General features: G+C 40.1%; 1 protein-coding gene across 1 annotated transcript in view; it reads right to left on the reverse strand.

The window, feature by feature from the left end:
• LOC128657999 (uncharacterized) overlaps positions 1-22,892 on the reverse strand; it is a 302,915-nt gene that overhangs the window by 269,959 nt on the left and 10,064 nt on the right. Inside the window, exon 3 of the mRNA XM_053712439.1 lies at positions 12,775-12,882. Coding sequence (XP_053568414.1) covers positions 12,775-12,882 — 108 coding nt within the window. The remainder of the gene's footprint in view (positions 1-12,774; positions 12,883-22,892) is intronic.

Consider the following 22,892-nt stretch of genomic DNA (forward strand, 5'->3'; position numbering starts at 1 on the left):
TACATGCGCTTCCAACATAGTCTCAGGGAGGGAGGCTATCTCAGCTGTGTTGTTAAAGATGGCTAGGAGGTGAGGAGCTAGGGTGTGAGCGAAAACTTTGTAATATTTGGATCCCAGTCCATCGGGGCCGGGGCTTTTCCCTGTAGGCAGATCTTTAATAGCATTTAAAACCTCTGTGAGGGTAAATGGAGATTCCAGGGAGGATTTTTCCTCCTCTGAAAGAGATGGAGTTTCTGCGCTAGCTAGGTATTGTTGCGTGGCTGGGACACTAGGGGCATTATCTGAGGATTCGGGTGTGACAAGTATGTTAGGGTGTAAGTTGTACAGGGTGCTGTAATATTCACGGAAGGTGTTGGCAATGTTTTTGGCGTCATATTGTGCTCTGTTCAGTTTGTCTGTGATCTCATGTACGTGGGCGTTAAGTTTTCGCCGAGCTATGGCGCGTGCTAGTAACTTACCAGCTTTGTTGTTCTGGTCATAGAACACCTGTTTCAGGAAGAGGGCTTTTCTTTGTTGTTCTTCTTGTAGGTGGTTTAAAAGGTCTGTTTTGGTCTGTTCTAGTCTAGCCAAGAGGGATGTATTGAGGGGGTCTCGTTTATGTGCGGTTTCATGCTGTGATAATTGGGTTAGTAGTGTGTTAAGTCTGTCCCTTTTCATTCTCTGTTGTTTGGCTTTTATTTTAATGAGTTCCCCTCTTAGAACACATTTGTGTGCCTCCCATATGGTTGCAAGGGGCAGGTCGTCTGTCGAGTTAAGTTGGAAGTATTCCTGGAGTTTTTTATTGATCTCATTTTGCGTAATTGTGTTATCTAACAGCGTATCATCCAATCTCCACACGAAGGAGGAGACCGGCAGATCTGGCCATTGTATTGTGCATGAGACGGGTGCATGGTCCGACCAAGTAATTGAATGAATTTTGCTATCTGATATGAGTGTGAGACCTAGGGTGTCGGTAAAAACATAATCAATTCTTGAGTATTTATTGTGGGGGTGGGAAAAGAAGGTATAGTCTCTTGAGGTGGGATGTGTTATGCGCCAGATATCATGGATCTTTAGATCTTTCAAGATGGACCCAATTGTCTTGAGTGTTTTAGGAGAAGCGCTGGAGGAGACGTCCGATGTGTCAAATGTTGGGTTTAGAGCTATGTTAAAGTCTCCCCCCATGAGGAGAGTGCCTGTTTGTGTTTCCAAAATTGTTTGTTTTAATTTTTTAAAGAAGGGAGCTTGGAGTGTGTTTGGGGAATATAGGTTCACTATAGTCACCGGGTTGTTGTATAGCAGTCCCGTGACAATGATATATCGGCCCTCCGGATCTTTTATTGTCTGGGTGTGCTGAAACAGGGTCTTGGAGTGAAGCAAAATACCCACCCCATTGTGTTTGTTTGAGTTGGACGCGAAGAATGCCTGCGTGTAGTGTCTCTGAAACCACTTGGGTTCATGACCCCTTTTAAAGTGGGTCTCCTGAAGGAGTATAATGTCGCCTTTTAGTTTTTGGAGGTCCCTTAAGACTATGGATCTTTTTCCTGGGTTGTTTAACCCTTTCACGTTTATAGTGATTAACTCAATCCCTCGTGAGATGTTCCTGTTTGTGTGTGATTGCATTTTTTTTTTTTTTTGTGTTATGTCCGGAGGAGGGGGAAGGGGAGAAAAGGGAAGTCACGGGGATGGAGGGAAGTGGGATGGGAAGAGGGGTCAAATGATAAAGCTGTAACCTTTATATATTGAACAGTAAGGCTGACAGAACAATAATAGAAAATGAGTATACAATAACGTTTGCTGTAGGTAATCACCAGTGAGCAATAATGTAATTCAACAAAAGTAGAAAAACACTAGGGGTAGTAGCCCTAGTCTAAAACCTGTGACTAGCGTGAGTGTTTGTAAGGTGTGTAGACTATGTGTGCTAACATGTATTTTATAATCGATGACAGAATTTATACGTGACATTTTTTTTTTTTTTTTTTTCTGACGCCTAGGGAGGCGAAGGTGTTATTGAGGGTATGTGTGTAGTGTGATGTCGTGAGTATGGGTAAGTGTGGCATGTGTCAAAAACTTTAACAACAAGTGAACAATATTTAAGCAAACAGTGACTAATAGTCAAACATTTTAGCTCTTAAGTTACCCTTTCGACGTGAAGGCAGGTCTTGGTTATAAAAAGTTCGTAACACAACTCAGTGAGAATGTCAGTTCCAGTTAAAGAGCGGGGTCCCGCTCTAGGCAAGTCTATATTGGGGGAAGGCTCATGATGCGCCTTCTCTGTGCGCTGTCGGCTCCGTGGAAATGTTCTCTTGTAGGTGTGCGATTGATGGGGGGAGTTGAATGTTCAGGCCGAGGTTATCGTTGAATGTAGTCAGATCTGGTATAGTGCGGAAGATGGAGGTAGTGTTGCCTTTGGTGGCAATGATACAGGTTGGGAACCCCCAGCGGTATGGGATTTCGTTTTCCCTGAGGACTGAGGTGATGAACTTCAGGTCCCTGCGTTTCTGCAGGGTAGTGGGGCAGAGATCTGAATAAATCTGTATGTTTGTGCCAGCATGGGTGAGTGGAGCGTTGGCCCTTGAACCTCTCATGATTTCCTCCTTATCCCTGAACGAGAGTAGCTTCACAATCACGTCCCTCGGGGGGGCTGTATTAGGAGGTCTGGGGCGGAGTGCACGATGGGCCCTTTCGATTGGAATTTCAGGAGCTGATGGCATTTTTTTTATGGTGCGAAAAAGGCTTTGAAGGTATCCCATGATGGCAGTGGGGGAGACCGATTCAGGGATTCCACGTATCCTGACGTTATTACGCCGGCTCCTGTTTTCTAAATCTTCCATGCGGTCCATGAGATTTTGAATCATGTCCGCATGTAGCTGGGTATTTTCCCCGTGATGTTGGAGTTCTGTGTTGTGTTTTTGGCTGGTTTCTTCCAGTTTTTGCACTCTGTGTTCCACTCCTTTGATGTCGTGCTTGAGTTCTACAAATAAATCTTTTACTTCTTGCATAGCGGTTTTTATGTCATCTTTAGAAGATAGATATTTAAGGTCTTCCTTAGTAACATAATTGGACAGTTCAATTGTTGCGGGTGGGTTTTGAGGTTCTGTGGTTTGGTGATCTTTTACATGAGTGTCTCTGGAGGAGGGAGTAGGGAGGTCAGCTGCTTTCAGGAAGTTGTTCATGGTTGACAATTTGCAATCTTTGGTGAATTTGGGGGGTTTCTTATTTGGCATCCCCAGTGTTATTAGTTTGCAGCCCTGTTAAGCTGGCCAGTATTAGCTCTCAATTTGTGTTCCCCTAAGGAAAGGGTTGTGAGATCTTAGCAGTATAGGCACAGGGCACTGCTGATGTTTATCTCTGATTTTACAGTGCAGTTACTTTTAACATGTATAATAAGGTATTTTTGTCCTCTTCAAACTTTATTGTTCTCTAATGCTATGGCCAGGTAAGATAGCTAGGGCACTGCAGCTTAATTGTGACTCTTTATTGGCTGTTAGGAAGTGCCTTTGAGGGTTTCTCTGCTTATCTCTAGTGGCCGTGCAGAAGTTATTTTATTAAGGCTCCTAGGCCACGTGGGCGCCTGGTATGTGCTTCAGATGGCGGCGCGTATGAGATTAGTGTGGTGAGTGTTATGTCTGCTGTCAGAGCTTCACTCCGTATAATAGCCCCTTCAGCCCAAAGATGCCCTTAGTGAGTATGCCGGTATTGACTCGCCCCACAGCTATTCACCTTTATAGAGACTTGTTTAATATAGCGGGTACTCACCGGCACCCCCCCGCGAGTGTTGGATAGTGCAGCCTGAGGCTGTGCCGAGCTGGGAGTAATTAACGCTGACTGCGTTGTAGCTGCTTGTCCCTTTTTCTGTGTTGCGGAGGCTCCGATGAGCGCACAGAGTGTCTGGATGCGGTCGTTGGTTAGGTAGGCCACGAAGTTCTCAGCTGCTGAGGGTGGTAGTTGTTGGCGATATTGCCTCCCGGCACCCTCCCGCGAGTGTTAGACAGTGCAGCCTGAGGCTGTGCCGAGCTGGGAGTAATTAACGCTGGCTGCGTTGTAGTTGCTTGTCCCTCTTTCTGTGCTGCGGAGTGTCTGGACGCGGTCGCTGATTAGGTAGGCCACAAAGTTCTCAGCTGCAGAGGGTGGTAGTTGTTGGCGATATCGCCTCCCCGGGTGACAAAAATTTTCAAGTTGAAGCTTATAGAGATGTTCCTCTATCTGTCATCGATTGTTAGATGGCTGATTTTGCAAGTTAAGTGCACATTATGAGCGGTTTCTATGACTTAGGGCTCCAGAGCTCTAAACTTAAGCTGCCATATTCCAGTGCGGCTAGGCTCCGCCCCCCAAGAATTATGTTTTTAACTGAGAGTAGCTTTTTTATAGTACAAGGTATTTTTTTAAATTGGATATGCAACAAAGCTTTGAGTGAGAAAGGAGAGACTAGAATATTCTCTATTTCTATTGTTGAAAACCAACTCGTACCTATAAGCCAGTCAAGCGCAATTTTCCTGAGAGCTGCAACATTATAGAACTTTATATTTGGTAAAGCAAGTCCGGTGTCTTCCCGGGATTGCATAAATTTTTCTAATGCTATTCGCAATTTTTTCATATTGTGCCAAATAAATTGAGAAAAACTAGAGTTTAGTTTGCGTATATCCATTTCGCTTAGTATTAACGGTAAATTCTGTAAGGGGAAGAGAAGCCGGGGGAAGACAATTGTCTTAATGAGATTCACTCTAGCAGAGATTGATAGTGGAAATGTTGTCCAAAGTTTCAAGTCAGAAAAGATTTTCTGTAATAAAGGATAAAAATTAAGCCCATACCATCTTGCAGGGTTTCTATGCAGATAAATTCCAAGATATCTAAGGGACTCCACCTCTTTAAACTCTGTATTAGTTATAGCAGGCCGTGTTTTATATATCCACATCATCTCACTTTTACTATAATTCACTTTATAGCCCGAGAATGTACTAAAAAAATTCAAACACTCTATAACTATAGGGATAGCTCTAGATGTATTATATAAAAAAATTTAAATATCATCTGCATACAATATAGTTTTAAGAACCATCTTACCAATGGTGATCCATTCTACTATATCTCTTAATCTTATAGCAAGAGGTTCTAACGCGAGATTAAAGAGAAGAGGGGATAACGGGCAACCTTGTCTTGTACCTTTTTTAAGTCTTATCCCGGGAGTTAAATTATTGTTAACTAGCAGATAAGATATAGGGGACTGGTAAATATTATGGACAAACCGCACAAAATGATTTGTGAACCCAAATTTTTCGAGGGTCTGAAATAAATATTCCCATTCTATAGAGTCAAAAGCTTTAACAGCGTCAAGGGTTAGAAGAGCACAGTCATATTTGAAATAACTTTCCGGCATTTGATCTTTATTCCATGTGTAATCTAATAATGTTGTTACTTTCCGCATATTTTTAAATACATTTCTTGATTTCATAAACCCTGACTGATCTGGATGTATAATTTCATCAAGACATACCATTTATCTTGCTGCTAAAATAGATGATAATATTTTATAGTCCGCATTAAGTACGGAGATCGGTCTATATGAGGCTGGATCCTCTATATCTTTATCTTTTTTAGGAATCAAAGAGATATTGGCAGCCGCAAAATATTCTGAGGGAGCGTTACCGTTCATAAAATAACTATTAAACAGTTTTTCTAAACTAGGTTTAATTTCTTCTACTAAGATTTTATAGTATTCTGCTGGTAAGCAATCTGGTCCAGCAGCTTTATTTAACTTTGCTTTTTTCGATTGCTTCCCCTATCTCTTGCCCGGATATAGGGGCATTAGGTTTCTCCAATAGATCTTGTGATACTCTAGGGATTTTTATTTGTGCCGAGAATTTTCCTAGGTTCTGTGCATGACTAGTGCTCTTTGTATACAATTTTTCGTAATAACAATATAATATTTTACTAATATCTGACACATCCGTATATCTCTTATCTTGATCTTTAATTGCTAATATATAATTTTTCTTGTTTGTGGCTTTGACTAATTTAGCAAGATATTTGGCTGAATATCCATAATGTCCCTTAAAGCGCAGATTTAGTTTTATCTCTTCTTCCAAAGATTTCTGTTTAAAAAAGATATCTCTTTCCTGTCGGGCATTAGCGTATCTCTCCCAGTGTATGCGGATTGGGTTCTCAATATATTTCTTATAGCTGTTTCTAACTTGATTTGACAATTGAGTTTCTCTCATATTATCTTTACGTTTTGTTTTACACATATAGGCCTTTATTTCTCCCCTTAAGTATGCCTTAGAGGCTTCCCAAAAAATTTCAATTTTTTTTTTTTTTTGGAAATATGATATATTAAGAGTGCAATAATCTTTCCATTTCTGTTTTAACCATAAGATAAAACTAATATTTTTATGCATATACCGGGGGAAAATAAAATAAAAATTTCCTTTTGCCTGATTCGCCAAGGATTGAAATGACAGTGAGACAACCGCATGGTCAGATATTACTATCTCGCCTATTGTGGCCTCCATTTTTTGCAATGCAAGGGGTTCCGCAACTAAAATAAAATCTATTCTCGAGAATGTTCTATACTTTTTAGATTCGCATGTAAATAAATGTTGATCTGGGTTCTGAAGTCGCCACACGTCTACAATCTTTAGCTGATGACAAAATTTCCTCATAAATTTAGCTTGCTTATTATATACAGATATGTTCTTTTTAGAGAATCTGTCCAGCTCAGGGCAAAATGATAAATTAAAGTCACCACCTATCACTAGATTTTCTGATATAAACGGTAACAATTTACTCTTCAGCTTTTCCCAAAAAACTTTAGAAAAAATATTTGGCGCATATATATTACAGAAGACAAATTTTATTCCCTTTACTCGTAATTGCAGTATGATAAATCTGGCCTCCAAATCTAATTCCACCTGTATTATTTGATATGTAAGATTTTTGCTTAAAAGAATTTGCGACCCCTAATTTTCTATTTCTGCAAGGTGTGGCAATAATTTCCCCAATCCATCTAGATCTCAATTTAGGGATCTCTGTATCTTTTAAATAAGTTTCTTCTAGAAATACTACACTAGGTTCCTGGAGACCTAGTTTTTTAATTATTAACTTACGTTTCATTGGGTTAGTAATGCCCCCCACATTCCAAGAAAGAATCTTGAAGTTACCTATTGGATCAAACATATTGCATCAAAAAAAAAAATTTTTTTTTTTTTTTTTTAAAATTGGTCCCTGGACCAGTTATACACTAAAAACATCTCAATCCTCTCATTTTGAATCAGTTTGTATCCTTTTATTTCTTGCTATTCTAGCTCTACTAAGGTAGCAGAATACTACCGCATCCTCCATTCTATTCTTAAAGCTATACCTAAGGTGTATGATACGAGCGGGTTGGAGAGCAAGGAGGAGAAAAAAAAATTTTTTTTTTTTAAAAAACATAAACATTCTACCAAGCATATCACAATCATACTAATATATACATAGATAAATCCTATACTATAGGGGTTACGCTCTCACTTGATTATCATCTAGAATCAATATATTCTCTTGCTTTAGAAGGTTCAGAAAACACAAACTAATTGCCATTATCATCCACTATTATCTTAGCAGGGTACATCAAGCGTGCCTTAATACCTTTATTTATCATGGTTGTACATATGGGCGACATAGCTTTCCTTTTTTGAACAGTCTCACTGGAGAAATCTTGAAATAGCATAACTTTTTTTATCATTAATAATAAAAGTATCAAATTTCCTATATAATCTCAGAATTTCCATTTTGTCCTGAAACTTAAGTAATTTGAATATACATGTCCTATTTCTAGCTAAGCCATTTTCCAAAGCTTTTTTTGGTCCTATCCTATGTGCCCTTTCGATAGAAAGAGGTAGGGCTTGGGGGGGAACCCTAAAGCTTGAGGTAATGTTAGGGAAGTGAATTCCATTAGGTTATCGTAATCTGGGGTTTCAGGAATACCTACGATTCTAATATTATTGCGTCTGGAGCGATCTTCTTGATCCTCCAGACAGGCTTCCATATTTTTAATTATGGCCTGTTGTTTAGTAAGTATAATTTCTTGTTTATTAACCACATCCTCTAAGGTGGATATCCTTTCCTCTGCTTCCGCCATCTTGATGGCAAATTGCTTAACTTCCTGATTGAGAGTACTAAGTTCACTAGCTATACCATTTAGCTCCTTTTTAATTATATCAAACTGCGGTGAGAAAAGATTACTAATTTGTGTCAATAATGTCTGATTATCACTAGGTAAAGACATACTTTCACAGGAGTCAATACTTATATCAGCCCCCTTAGTTTTTTTCCCCCCTAGATTTGGCAGGCATTTTGGGCGGGTGTTATGTGAGATATTTTTCCATAGAAAAAAACAAAAAAAATTAGAACTATTACCAATGTGCAGGGAAAAGCAACAAAAAAGCTAAGTGTAATGTAGCTTTAGACAATGTGATCTATCCTGATCAATAGTGTTAACATGTGAGGAGAAAAAAAGAGAGACTAAATACTCAACTTAAAGTGAGCGTGTAAAAAAAAAAGTGTAGTAAGTGTGGAGGTGTAAACTAATTGGTTACATGGTCAAATAGAAGCAAAATTCACCTAAATGTGCTTGAGTGATAAGTCCCCTTTTTTGAAGGGTTTTTTTGTGAAAAACTCAGTGAAAATGTCTGACTCAGACCTACGTAGTGTTAGGAGGGCCTGCTAAATAAAAGGTCCTATTGGGGTTAATCAGCTTAGAAAAGTGAAAAGTGAATTTGCAGTTAGGTAACACAGTAGTTAAAAACAAGCCATAAACAACAGTGTTATTTTAGTATACAAACTAGTAGATAATCAGTTATCCTTCATCTATTTGGTAATATCACATCCCTATAGAGATAACAAACACTTAGAAAAAGGGAAAAAGCACAATGTTATAAAAATACTGGTACTGAAGCATATTCAATGGTAGCTATATAATCCAACCTGTAGATACCCTTCTTTTATATACCATTTCAGTAAAGATTCAGAGATAGAAAAAAAAAAAAAAAAAAACAACATATGGGAAAAAGAAACAATATAAATTGCAAACAATGTAAATTACAAATGTCTCTTAATCCAGCCTGTGAATACCCTTCTTTTATATACCATTTCGGTAAAGACTCAAAGATAGAAAAAGCAACAAAAAAACAACATATGAAAAAAAAGAAACAATATAAATTGCAAACCATGTAGATTACAAATGTCTCTTTAACTAGAGAAGAGTATTTTTCTTTTTCCTTCTCTTCCCTGTCCCCTTCCCAAAAGGGGGGGGTCAAGAAAAATATATAGTGAGTCCCTGTGAGAGAGTTACTTTTATCTTTCCTTTAAATATGAACAGGAAATCAGGGGCCTTTTTATTCCTTTGGTATTCTCTATCCTCTTATCCTTGGGTGTAAGGGACACATCAGAGTGGGCTAATTAACCGTACCAGGAGCTTTCTCACAAAAAGTTCCAAGTAGTAAGGTCCCACAGAATAAAATTAAATATACCAGTGCAGTGAGGGGAGCGTCTATGCCGGGTAGTGTTATGGTCTTACATACAATACCTCCACCTGGATTCAATGCAGCGTCTGCTGTAACAAAAACCTCCAATGGTTTAGCGATTTCTGCAGCTTTAGAGATTCTGGGATGCTGTGACACCCGCTGAATGGTGTTTAGTTAAGAACCGGAGTGTACCCAGGAGCCGGATAGCCAGGAAGGAGTAGCAATCACGGATCCCTCCGCGACCGGACCTTCCCGGCCTACCAGCTACCTCTCTCCACTCGATGCCACCAGCCTGTTCCGCCCTGCCAGGAGGGCACAGGTCTCCTTCTGTAGTGCGTGACGCAGCGATCTCCAGGAAGTAAGTGCAGGTGGAGGGGGATATCTCTGTAGCGCTCCCGGTTTGTTTTAGCCGATCCCCAGAGCTGTTATCCGGTGCACAGGTAATAGCGCATCCGCTTGTGGGCTTCGGCTGAGGTAGGATCCACAGGATAGTGCCTAAGAAGCTGTTTGTGGTACAGTCAAAAGGCGGTCTCATTCAGGGGCAATGTTCTTTCTGCGGCCCTCAGTGAACGCTGAAGAGGAGCAGCGTGTAGTGAGAGCTCCACTTCCGCCGGAAGCCTCAGATTGACAGCTCTCTGTTTAAGGCACTTATGTAAATGACAGCTCTCTGTTTAAGGCACTTGTGTAAATGACAGCTCTCTGTTTAAGGCACTTGTGTAAATGACAGCTCTCTGTTTAAGGCACTTATGTGAATGACAGCTATCTGTTTAAGGCACTTATGTAAATGATAGTTCTAATAGTTTAACATTTGATAAATACTTGTGCTCTCTAACAAAACATAAAAAATAGTGGATCCTTTAAAGCAGCATTAGTAATATTCTGCAATTTCAGTTGCCATGTCAGCTGACTAAAATTAAGTCAGGAAGGTTTCCACGTAATGTTATTATCCTGCCAATGAGACTTTCATTGAGGACTACAGAGTATTGCTGTTTTTGTTGCCACAGGGTTAACTGCTGATGCTTAGTGTGGAGGAAGAGGGTTAACCTGCTGTTAGTATGGAGAAAGAGTTGCTCAGGTTCAGCAGTTCAGCTCCCTTAGAGACAATGGAGGTTTGATTTACAGCTTTGTAGTGCGTGGAGGTAGAGGGGGGTTGCTCCATTTTAGGCTGCTGTAAAGCAAACCTTCATTGTCTCTAACAGAGCTGAACCTGAACCGGAGCAACTCTCCCTCTACACTAACATCAGCACTAAATCAACAGAATACCAGAGCCTTTCAGGAAGTGCACGCACTGCAGATTCTTCAGAAAGAACCGCTCTAAATATGGTGGGAGGAGGCTGTGCTGTTCGTGCGTGAGTGGCATTGTGGGAAATGTAGTTTACTATCCTAATGGCCTAGAAATCCTCTAGCTGCACCGGTCTAAATTTAGGTGTAGGTGGATGCGGTTATCGGAAGCCAGCAAGTGTTAGTGCGGCACAAATATAGCATGCAATTTTCGGCCAGTTTGCCTCTCTTTCGGCCGAAATAGGATAGGCCCATTTTTGGCCAAAATGTTGGTGTGTATATATATATATATATATATATATATATATATATATATATATATATATATATATATATATATATATATATAATTTTTCTTCTTTTTTCAAACATTTTATCTTAACTGATAATGAGCTCTGCTCCTGTCCAGGAATCCAATACAGGCATATAGCAGTAGGGGTCGGAGGCTGCTCCTTTCAGAAATGCTGTGCCTTGCTAATATCAAATACATTGTAGATACAGTTAACCCAGCAGCTAGCTAGCAGAGGGGACTGCAGTTTTAGCCTTTTTGGCAGCAGTGGGGTTAACTGCATCTGCTATGTATTTGAGCTGTTTCTCAGAAAGCAGGAGATTGTGTGGGAGGTTCCATAATGATTACATACCCTAAGTTTCAGACTGTAGATGTCCCTAGGGGGAAATATAAGTAAGTGGCTTTTCCTCCTCTTCATTTTCCTACATGGGCTCAGATTTTAGACATAGATTGATCGGCTGCTACTGAGATAACAAACAGAACACGTTTGTAGAAAGTGAAAGCCATTTTACAAATGTGTGCTAAAACCAACTACTAGATGGAGTTGGTTTGCAAGAAAGCACATACAAATCAATGCAGTACAGCCACATCTGAGGAATTATAAAATAAATTGCATACTCCCGCGATTTGAAATCGCGGCGATTTAAAATTACGATTAATCGCATAATGCATAATGAGGTAACCCGTGTACCTCAGACATGATATAGTTGCACACTCATCTGTAACTCACATACATCAGACAAGACACAGTTGCACACTCATTTGTAATCCATGTACCTCAGACAAGACACAGTTGCACACTTATATGTAACCCATGTACCTCAGACAAGACACAGTTGCACACCCATATGTAACTCATGTACATCAGACAATACATAGTTGCACACTTATCTGTAACCTGTGTACCTCAGACAAGACACAGTTGCACACTCATCAGTAACTCGTTTACCTCAGACAAGAGACATAGTTGCACACTCATATGTACCCCATTTACATCAGACAAGACACAGTTGCACACTCATCAGTAACCTGTGTACCTCAGACAAGACACAGTTGCACACTCATCTAACTCCTGTACCCCAGACATGACATAGCTGCACACTCATCTGTAATCTGTGTACCTCAGACAAGACACAGTTGTTCATTCACCTGTAACCCTCAGACACAACATAAGTTCACAAACATCTATAGCCTACATACCTCAGACACTAGTACAAAAACATCTCTTGCCTACATACCTCAGACACTACATAAGTGCAAAAACACCTGTAACCCACGTACCTCAGTCACAATATAGTGCACACCCAACTGTAACCTGCATCCTTCTGAAACAACAAATGTGCACACTCGCCTGTATCCCACATCTCTTAGACACAACACACGTGCACACTCACTTCGGCTGATACTATCACTGGTTTCCTCATCTGGGTTTCCCAGCTGAGGCCTCAAACACAGGTCTTGTGATTACCATATTACCATAAAACAGTTTTGTATATCACAGAAAGCAACAAATACACACAATTGTCCTTTGCCTCTGTTCTTATACTTAAGGTCTTTATTCTGTGCGGTGATCTGTTATATTCCAGGACAAAACTACAACATGAACTAAACAAGGGTTAAATGCATTGTGTTATCTGAGCTTATAAAGCAGACAGTAAACTACAAGGGAGAGCAGTAAGTAACTGTGTGCACAGCCCCAGCAGACTCTCACATATTACTACTCACCTTCAGGGAAGGACCAATGTATTTCAGTCTGATGACTATTTAGGTCAACTGTCTCATCCTCTTTCTTCACATCTAATAGCCCAGTGCCCAGGTTTTCCTCTAGATGCCCTGTAATTACAGCAAGAAATTATCTGATAGTACCAGGTACAGAGTAAAAAACAGATTTATATAAAAGATTGTATAGAAAATAGGAGGGCGCTAGAAAGCCAATAGTAAAAAACACATTTATTCATAGACACTGCAAAATATTGATATTTAAAAAAAGTTGTACGTCTCCCCTATAAAAGAAATAAATAGTAACATATCACATGTGAAATAGGCAAAAAAGGTTAAAAAAGGCAAAAAAAATGTAGGCCTTCCTATACCACGATTAAAAAATATATATGTATAAAAAGTCTCGATTTAGAAAGTTCAAGCAAATAGATGCCACATTCGGCAATGTTGTTTAAAAACTGTATCAGTTGTATCGCTTATTGGAAACAAAACACAAATCAGACAAAATATACACAGTTACCTGTATCCCTCTTGGAGAAAAAAAAAAGACAGATCCTTCATGAGCGTTTTATGGCTTTTCACCACTTGCCTTTTCTGGAGACTGCTAGAGCGATCTCATTCACATGGTTCCGGTGTTGCGCTAGGCTCTTGATTGTCCTGTGTTCCAGGTGCTGGCTTCGATTCATCCTTCCGTTGAGACTATATCTCCAAAGTGCTGAGTGCGAAGTTGTAGAAAAGACCACCCGCTCTTAGCATATATGTCACGCGCAGGTCTATTGCTAGGTACCTAGACTGCAATCTGATCAATGTAGTATACAGGAACACAGCTTCTACGCGTTTCACCCGTTGCTTGGGCTTTTTCAAGATAAAAAAAGAAAAAGCCCAAGCAACGGGTGAAACGCGTAGAAATATATTTTTTTAAAAATATCAATATTTTGCAGTGTCTATGAATAAATGTGTTTTTTACTATTAGCTTTCTAGCAGCCTCCTATATTCTGTACAATCTGTTCTAGTGTTTTGATTTAAAGGGAGGTGGATTTGGAGTGGCATTTTATGGTAATTTTAAGCTTAGCGCTGACTTTCTCTTTTGAATTTTATATAAAAGTTTTAGGATAACACACTTTTCTCCCATTCCTTTTTTTTCTTCTTGTTTTGCGCTAAATGATCTAGATCAACAGGCCAAGTTTTCATTACAGCTGAACCAGTGAACAGGTGAAATAATCAGCTGATCAGTAACCATGGTTACTAACCTACTCCCACCCATCAGCTGATAATTTAACCTGTGCACTGGTTCAGCTATAACAAAACTCTGGCATTTGGGGGTACTTGATAACCGCGGTTGAAAAACAATGAGCTAGATAATAGTATCACATTTTTTTATTACACTTATTGTAATTAGGAATATCAATTCTCTTTTATATTTGGAAAGAAAAACAATTAACACAAATAATAAAGTATAGTAGCATAACTAAAAAAGGAAATTTATGCTTACCTGATAAATTGATTTATTCTAAGATACAAGTCCATGGATTCATCCTTTACTTGTGGGATATTATCCTCCTGCTAACAGGAAGTGGCAAAGAGCACCACAGCAGAGCTGTCTATATAGCTCCTCCCTTGACTCCACCCCCAGTCATTCGACCGAAGGTATAGGAAGAAAAAGTAGAAATTAAAAGGTGCAGAGGTGACTGAAGTTTAAAACAAAAAAATATAATCTGTCTTAAATTGACAGGGAGGGCCGTGGACTCGTCGTATCTTAGAAGAAATCAATTTATAAGGTAAGCATAAATTTCCTTTTCTTCTACAAGATACGACGAGTCCACAGATTCATCCATTACTTGTGGGATACAATACCAAAGCTACAGGACACGGATGAACGGGAGGGACAAGACAGATACCTAAACAGAAGGCACCACTGCTTGAAGAACTTTTCTCCCAAAAATAGCCTCAGAAGAAGCAAAGGTATCAAATTTGTAAAATTTGGAAAAGGTATGAAGGGAAGACCAAGTCGCAGCCTTACAAATCTGTTCAACAGAAGCATTGTTTCTAAAAGCCCATGTGGAAGCCACCGCTCTAGTAGAATGAGCTGTAATTTTTTCAGAAGGTTGCTGTCCAGCAGTCTCATATGCCAAACGGATGATGCTTTTCAGCCAAAAAAAAAGAGAGTAAGCCGTAGCTTTTTGACCCCTACGCTTTCCAGAATAGACAACAAACAGAGAAGATGTTTGACGGAAATCCTTGGTCACTTGTAAGTAAAACTTCAAGGCACGAACCACGTCCAAGTTATGTAACAGACGCTCCTTCTTAGAAAAGGGCTAGGACATAGAGAAGGAACAATAATTTCCTGATTAATATTCTTATTTGAAACAACCTTAGGAAGGAATCCAGGTTTAGTGCGCAAAACCACCTTATCAGAATGGAATATAAGATAAGGCGAGTCGCATTGTAACACAGATAGCTCAGAAACTCTCTTTGAGCAGAAGAGATACTAACTAAAAACAGAACTTTCCAAGATAGAAGTTTAATATCTATGGAATGCATGGGTTCAAACGGAACCCCTTGAAGAACATTAAGAACTAAATTCAAACTCCATGGCGGAGCAACAGGTTTAAACACAGGCTTGATTCTAACCAAAGCCTGACAAAACGACTGAACGTCTGGGACATCTGCCAGACGCTTGTGTAGTAAGATTGACAAAGCAGAAATCTGTCCCTTTAAGGAACTAGCCGATAACCCCTTCTCCAATCCTTCTTGGAGAAAGGACAAAATCCTATGAATCCTGATCTTACTCCATGAGTAGCCTTTGGATTCGCACCAATAAAGATATTTACGCCATATCTTATGGTAAATTTTCCTAGTGACAGGCTTTCGTGCCTGAATCAAGGTATCAATGACCGACTCAGAGAATCCCGCTTAGATAAAATCAAGCGTTCAATCTCCAGGAAGTCAGTTTCAGAGAAATTAGATTTGGATGTTGGAAGGGACCCTGAATGAGAAGGTCCTGTCTCAGTGGCAGTTTCCACGGCGGCAGATATGACATTTCCACCAGATCTGCATACCAAGTCCTGTGTGGCCACGCAGGCACTATCAAGATTACCGAAGCCCTCTCCTGTTTGATTCTTGCAATCAGACGAGGTAGGAGAGGAAAAGGAGTAAAAACATAAGCCAGGTTGAACGACCAAGGTACTGCTAGAGCATCTATCAGTACTGCTTGAGGATCCCTTGATCTGGACTCGTAACAATGAAGTTTGTCATTCTGACGAGATGCCATCAGATCCAATTCAGGTGTGCCCCATTGATGGATCAATGTCGCAAACACCTCCGGATGGAGCTCCCACTCCCCCGGATGAAAAGTCTGACGACTTAGAAAATCCGCTTCCCAGTTCTCCACTCCTGGGATATATATTGCTGATAGATGGCAAGAGTGAGTCTCTGCCCATCAAATTATTTTGGAAACCTCTATCATCGCTAGAGAACTCTGTGTTCCCCCTTGATGATTGATATAAGCTACAGTCGTGATATTGTCCGACTGGAATCTTATGAATTTGTCCGAAGCCAGCTGAGGCCACGCTTGAAGCGCGTTGAATATCGCTCTGTTCCAGAATATTTGTTGGTAGTAGGGACTCCTCCTGAGTCCACACACCCTGAGCCTTCAGAGAATTCCAGACTGCAACCCAGCCCAAGAGGCTGGCGTCCGTCGTCACTATGACCCATGCTGGCCTGCGGAAACACATTCCCTGGGACAGATGAACCTGTGACAACCACCAATGAAGAGAGTCTCTGGTCTCTAGGTCCAGATTTATCCGCAGAGTTAAATCCGCATAATCCCCATTCCACTGTTTGAGCATGCACAGCTGCAGTGGTCTGAGATGTAGGCGAGCAAACGGAACTATGTCCATTGCTGCTACCATTAACCCAATGACCTCCATACACTGCGCCACCGATGGCCGAGGAATGGAATGAAGTGCTCGGCAAGTAGTTAGAATCTTTGATTTTCTGACCTCCGTCAGAAAAATTTTCATGTCTACCGAGTCTATCAGAGTTCCTAGGAATGGAACTCTTGTCAGAGGAACTAGTGAACTCTTTTTTATGTTCACCTTCCCCCCGTGAGATCTTAGAAAAGCCAACATGATGTCCGTGTGAGATTTGGCTAGATGGTAAGTTGACGCCTGAATCAAAATATCGTCCAGATAGGGCGCCACTGCTATGGCCCGCAGCCTTAGAACCGCCAGAAGGGACCCTAGCACCTTTGTAAAGATTCTGGGAGCTGTGGCCAACCCGAAAGGAAGGGCCACAAACTGGTAATGTTTGTCCAGGAAGGCGAACCCGAGGAACTGGTGATGATCTTTGTGGATAGGAATGTTAAGATACGCATCCTTCAAATCCACGGTGGTCATATATTGACCCTCCTGGATAATTGGTAAAATTGTTCGTATGGTCTCCATCTTGAACGATGGGACTCTGAGAAATGTGTTTAGACTTTTGAGATCTAAAATCGGTCTGAAGGTTCCCTCTTTTTTGGGAACCACGAACAGATTGGAGTAAAACCCCTGCCCTTGTTCTAATTTTGGAACTGGGCAGATTACACCCATGGTATGTAGGTCTTCTACACAGCGTAAGAACGCCTCTCTTTTTGTCTGGTTTACAGACAAATGTGAAAGATGAAGTCTCCCTCTTGGGAGAGAATTCTTGAATTCTAAACGATACCCCTGGGTGACAATTTCTAATGCCCAGGAGTCCTGAACGTCTCTTGCCCAAGCCTGAACGAAGAGAGAAAGTCTGCCCCCTACTAGATCCGGTCCCGGATCAGGGGCTGCCCCTTAATGCTGTCTTGGTAGCAGCAGCGGGCTTCTTGGCCTGTTTACCTTTATTCCAGGTCTGGTTAGGTCTCCAGACTGACTTGGATTGTGCAAAGTTCCCCTCCTGCTTGGAGGCGGATAAGGAAGTATAGGGACCGCCTTTAAAGTTTTGAAAGGGACGAAAATAATTCTGTTTGGTCCTCATTTTAACCGTCTTGTCCTGAGGAAGGGCATGACCTTTACCTCCAGTAATGTCAGAAATGATCGCCTTTAGTTCAGGCCCGAATAGGGTCTTACCCTTAAAAGGAATAGCTAAAAGCTTGGATTTAGATGACACATCAGCAGACCAAGACTTAAGCCATAACGCTCTACACGCTAAAATGGCAAAGCCTGCATTCTTTGCCGCTAATTTAGCCATTTGGAAAGCGGCATCTGTAATAAAAGAATTAGCTAGCTCGAGAGCCTTAATTCTATCCAAAATATCATCTAATGGGGTCTCAACCTTAAGAGACTCTTCTAGAGCCTCAAACCAAAAAGCTGCTGCAGTAGTTACTGGCACAATGCACGCTATAGGTTGTAGAAGAAAACCCTGATGAATAAACAATTTCTTTAGAAGCCCCTCTAATTTTTGATCCATAGGATCTTTGAAAGCACAACTGTCCTCAATAGGTATAGTTGTACGCTTAGCCAGGGTAGAAATAGCTCCCTCCACCTTAGGGACCGTCTGTCAGGAATCCCGAATGGTGTCAGATATGGAAAACATTTTCTTAAAAGTAGGAGGGGGAGAGAACGGAATGCCTGGTCTATCCCATTCCTTAGTAACAATGTCCGAAATTCTTCTAGGGACTGGAAAAACATTAGTGTAAGTAGGGACCTCTAGATATTTATCCATTTTACACAGTTTCTCTGGTGGGATGACAATAGGGTCACAATCATCCAGAGTCGCTAAGACCTCCCTGAGTAACAAGCGGAGGTGTTCAAGCTTAAACATAAAGGCCGTCACATCTGAGTCTGTTTGAGGGAACATCTTTCCTGAATCAGGAAGCTCTCCCTCAGACAGCAATTCCCCCACCCCCAAATCAGAACACTGTGAGGGTACATCGGAGATGGCCAATAAAGCATCAGAGGGCTCAGTATTTACTCTAATACCTGACCTGCTGCGCTTATCCTGTAAACCTGGCAGTTTAGATAATACCTCTATCTTGCAGGGTGAAAATATGTTCTTTGCAATGTAAGGCCCTTTCAGTACATGAGGGACACATTTGAAGTGTGGGTTCCCCAATGGCTTCTAAACACATGGAACATTGGCTTTCCTCAATGTCAGACATGTTAAAACAGGCTAGTAATGACCACAAACAGGCTTGAAAACACTTTATTTAGTGAAAAAAATAACAATCTGAAAAAGTGGTACTGCGCCTTTAAGAGAAAAAAAAAGCATACAATTTTTCCAAAACTGCTTTAAAATGATAAAATTATCCCAATTTTAGTATATATGTATCCTACCTTGCCAGCTAAGATTACCAAAAAAATCCTGCACCTGTGGGTTCATATACCCAGGTCTAACAGAAGCCATGTGCACCCTCCAATGCCATTATAAATAAAAACGTTTGTCACACAAAAAACGTTAATTGTCCTCCAAACAAAGAATCGTTTGCCCACAAACATTATGTCATCAGTGTCAACCATTTTTTCAACCCAACATACAGGTCCCAGTAATACCCTTCTCTTTCACATTAGGATTACTGCTTACCCCTTCCCTCATGGGAATACTGTCAGAAAATTCTGAAATAACAGTCTCTCCAGAAAAAAAAAATGACTGAACATACCTCAATGCTTGTAGCATGAAAAACGTTCCTCACACTGAAGTTTCTCAACTACTCCTCAGCCATTCTGTGGGAACTACTATGGATCTGACAACTGCTAAGATCATCAGTCTCCAGGCAGAAATCTTCATCCATCTGCTGCCTGGGAAAAAATAGCACTCACTGGTACCATTTAAAATAAAAAAGTCTTGCTTGAAGAAAATAAAAACTAACATTTTATCACCTCTTTCACTTTACCCTTCCTATTACTTAGTATAGGCAAAGAGAATGACTGGGGGGTGGAGTCAAGGGAGGAGCTATATAGACAGCTCTGCTGTGGTGCTCTTTACCACTTCCTGTTAGCAGCAGGATAATATCCCACAAGTAAAGGATGAATCCGTGGACTCGTCGTATCTTGTAGAAGAAAATAAATTAATTCCACCTTAAGAGTTAACAGGTCTATATAAACCAGCAGATTTGAACATCATTTTGTAAGTCATTTTGTATGTTTCCAACTCTTTGATCAAACTTAAAGGGACAGTCTACTCCATAATTTTTATTGTTTAAAAATATAGATAATTCCTTTATAGGGTGCCTATTTAATCTGTGTTTGGACTGTACAGCACCAGCATACACCAAAAATGGTATTGTTTAAAAAGATAGATAATTCCTTTATTACCCATTCCCCAGTTTTGCATAACCAACACGGCTATATTAATATACATTTTACCTCTGTAATTACCTTGTATCTAAGCCTCTGCAGACTGCCCCATTATTTCAGTTCTTTTGACAGACTTGCATTTTAGTAATAAATAAGGTAGAGCAAGAAAGCATAATATGGCACACTTATGGGGGATAGTTTAGCCAATATGTACTGTGTAGTGGAGTGTGGTTTAAAACTTAACATTTATTATGGAAATAAAATTAAAAAATATGGACCATGCCATCAAGTAATAAAAAATATGACAACAAAATATATCAAAATGAAGAAAAGTAAGGAAGGAGTGGCTACAGGTGATCCGGCAAAGAACGCTTCAATCTCCAGTCTCTGGTCACGGGAGCAAACTGACTTTACCAAAGTTGCTCAATAAAAACTGGTGGTGAACGAAAGGTGCAAGCCATAAAAAAAGGGCCAAGCAATCCCAAAATGAATGTAGAAAGAGAAAAGGCAGTACACTTGATATCTGCAAAAAACGGAGGTTTAATCCAGCTGGTACATGAAAAAACACAAACACACAGTGCAATGGAGGAAAATAGGGGGCGTGTCCTTACGCGTTTCATGCCGTGCGGCACTTAGTCATAGGATGACAGGTGAGTATGAAACACAAGAATATATACCTCTGCACCTCCAATCACGTTTAAGAACACGCATCCGGGAGCGGTGAAGCATATATACTAACAGAATATTAAAATACAATCAGAATACAGTCTAGAATACACTAAAAAAAGAAAAGAAAACATAGTACAAACAGTGACTAAGATTCAATGTTAACAAATCAACAACAATTTAGAGGGCTAAATGATTGGCAATGCGGTAACCAGGGACATAAAGGTATTTTGCACAAATAATGCCAAACCCGGTAATGTGGATATAATCAATTCTTTAGAGTATCTATATCTGATATGGACACATTCCATTGGAAATGAATTATTAAATTATGTGAGCATAAAGTTTTGGTTCTGCACACAGTATAGTTTCAACACAAAGACATTGTTTACCAAATGTGGCTGGCCAAATCAAACTATAAACCATATAACAAGAACTTTATGGACCTGCATAGACATATGAATATATACAATAATGAAATATTTAAATTTCATTTCATGTGAGAAACCGGACAATATTAATCTATGAAAAAACTAATATCCCACTCTTTATTCAGACTGTGTGGTTCTCTAGTATTCAACGTGAAGATCCAATACAGTTCCTTTTTCATAAGGATCTTGCATTTATTGCAACCTCTAGGTGGCAGTAGTGCTAGGTCAATTACTTTGACCCCAAAACTGGAAATATTAGTAAAGTGTAGCCCATTAAAATGATTGGCCACGCTGGAAGTTTTTACATAATTCTTCACATCTCTCTTATGTTCCCCAATTCTGGTCCTCAATGTGCGGGAGGCCTGACCAACATGCTGGGCCCCACAAAAGTTACACTCTAAGAGATAGACCACAAACGTGGATGAACAATTAGCATAGTGGTTTAATCTATAACTGAGCCCTGTTGAGGTGCTTTTAAATGATTCACCTCTGGTGATAACTTCACAAGTGCCACAGTTATGTGTCAAGCATTGGAAAGTTCCTTGCCTATCTAACCAATTGGATTTCCTTTTACTTGGATTACTGACCACTAAACTAGGCGCCAACTTGTTGCCTAAAATTGGCGCCTTTCTTGGTACAAATTTGATTTGTTCTATCAGTGGAGATAATATCTCATCCCCCTTCAAAAAGAACAAATTACGTTTCAAAATATTGCACACTTCAGTGAATTGTGAAGAGTATTCTGTAGTAAAAACCATTGATTGTGAAAAGGTATCCTTTCTTTTTTTTAAATTTTGCTTAACATTTGCCAAAGGTTCTTCTCTAACCTCTTTTAGGCTCCTTTGTAATGAGCCTAAGTCATAGCCCCTGGCCAAGAGCCTTTTCTTAAGGTTTGAAGCCTGTTTCTCAAAAAGAAAATCAGAGGATGCATTCCTTCGGAGTCTCAAAAATTGACTCTTTGGAATAGCCTTTATAAGGTGTTTTGGGTGGAACGAATTAGCATGTAAAATAGTGTTGCCCGCTGTGGATTTTCTGTGTGTATCTGTAATGATTGAATTACTCTGAACACTCACTCAACTTGAGATCCAAATATTGGGCATCAGTAGAATGCATACTTCCCGTAAACCTTAACCCAAGCTCATTGTCATTGATACAGTGTAAGAAAGTGTCAAATGCAAAATCTCCCTTAACTATAAATATGAGATCATTAATATATCTCATATATAGCTGTATATTCTCCCTAAATGGATTGTTTACACTATATATTGTGCCGAGTTCCCACCATCCCATAAACAAATTAGCAAATGAGGGGGCAAATTTAGCCCCCATAGCTGTACCACAGATCTGTAAAAAATGCTTATCATCAAACATGAAAAAATTATGGGACAGCAGTAACTCGACACACTCACAAATATACATACAGAACACATCTGAATAGTGTGTCCTTTGTTTGAGGAAGAACTCAACAGCTTTAATCCCCAATACATGTGGGATATTAGAGTAAAGTGAAGCCACATCCACCACATCCACCACCATCCCACCCAAAACCCTCACACCATTTAACACTAAAGAGGGAAATAAGGTGACCTGAATCCCTTAAATAACTGCTTAAACCTTTCACAAGCGGATGTAAAATTGTATCAACCCACTGAGACAGTGGTTCAAACAGTGAGCCAATACCCGAAATGATCGGACGAGCAGGCGGGTTGGACAAATCCTTGTGGGTTTTGGGCAGGTGGTGGAAAATGGGCATCACTGGAAATGA

This window comes from Bombina bombina, chromosome 4 (assembly GCF_027579735.1).
Source record: "Bombina bombina isolate aBomBom1 chromosome 4, aBomBom1.pri, whole genome shotgun sequence".
Lineage (NCBI taxonomy): Eukaryota > Metazoa > Chordata > Amphibia > Anura > Bombinatoridae > Bombina > Bombina bombina.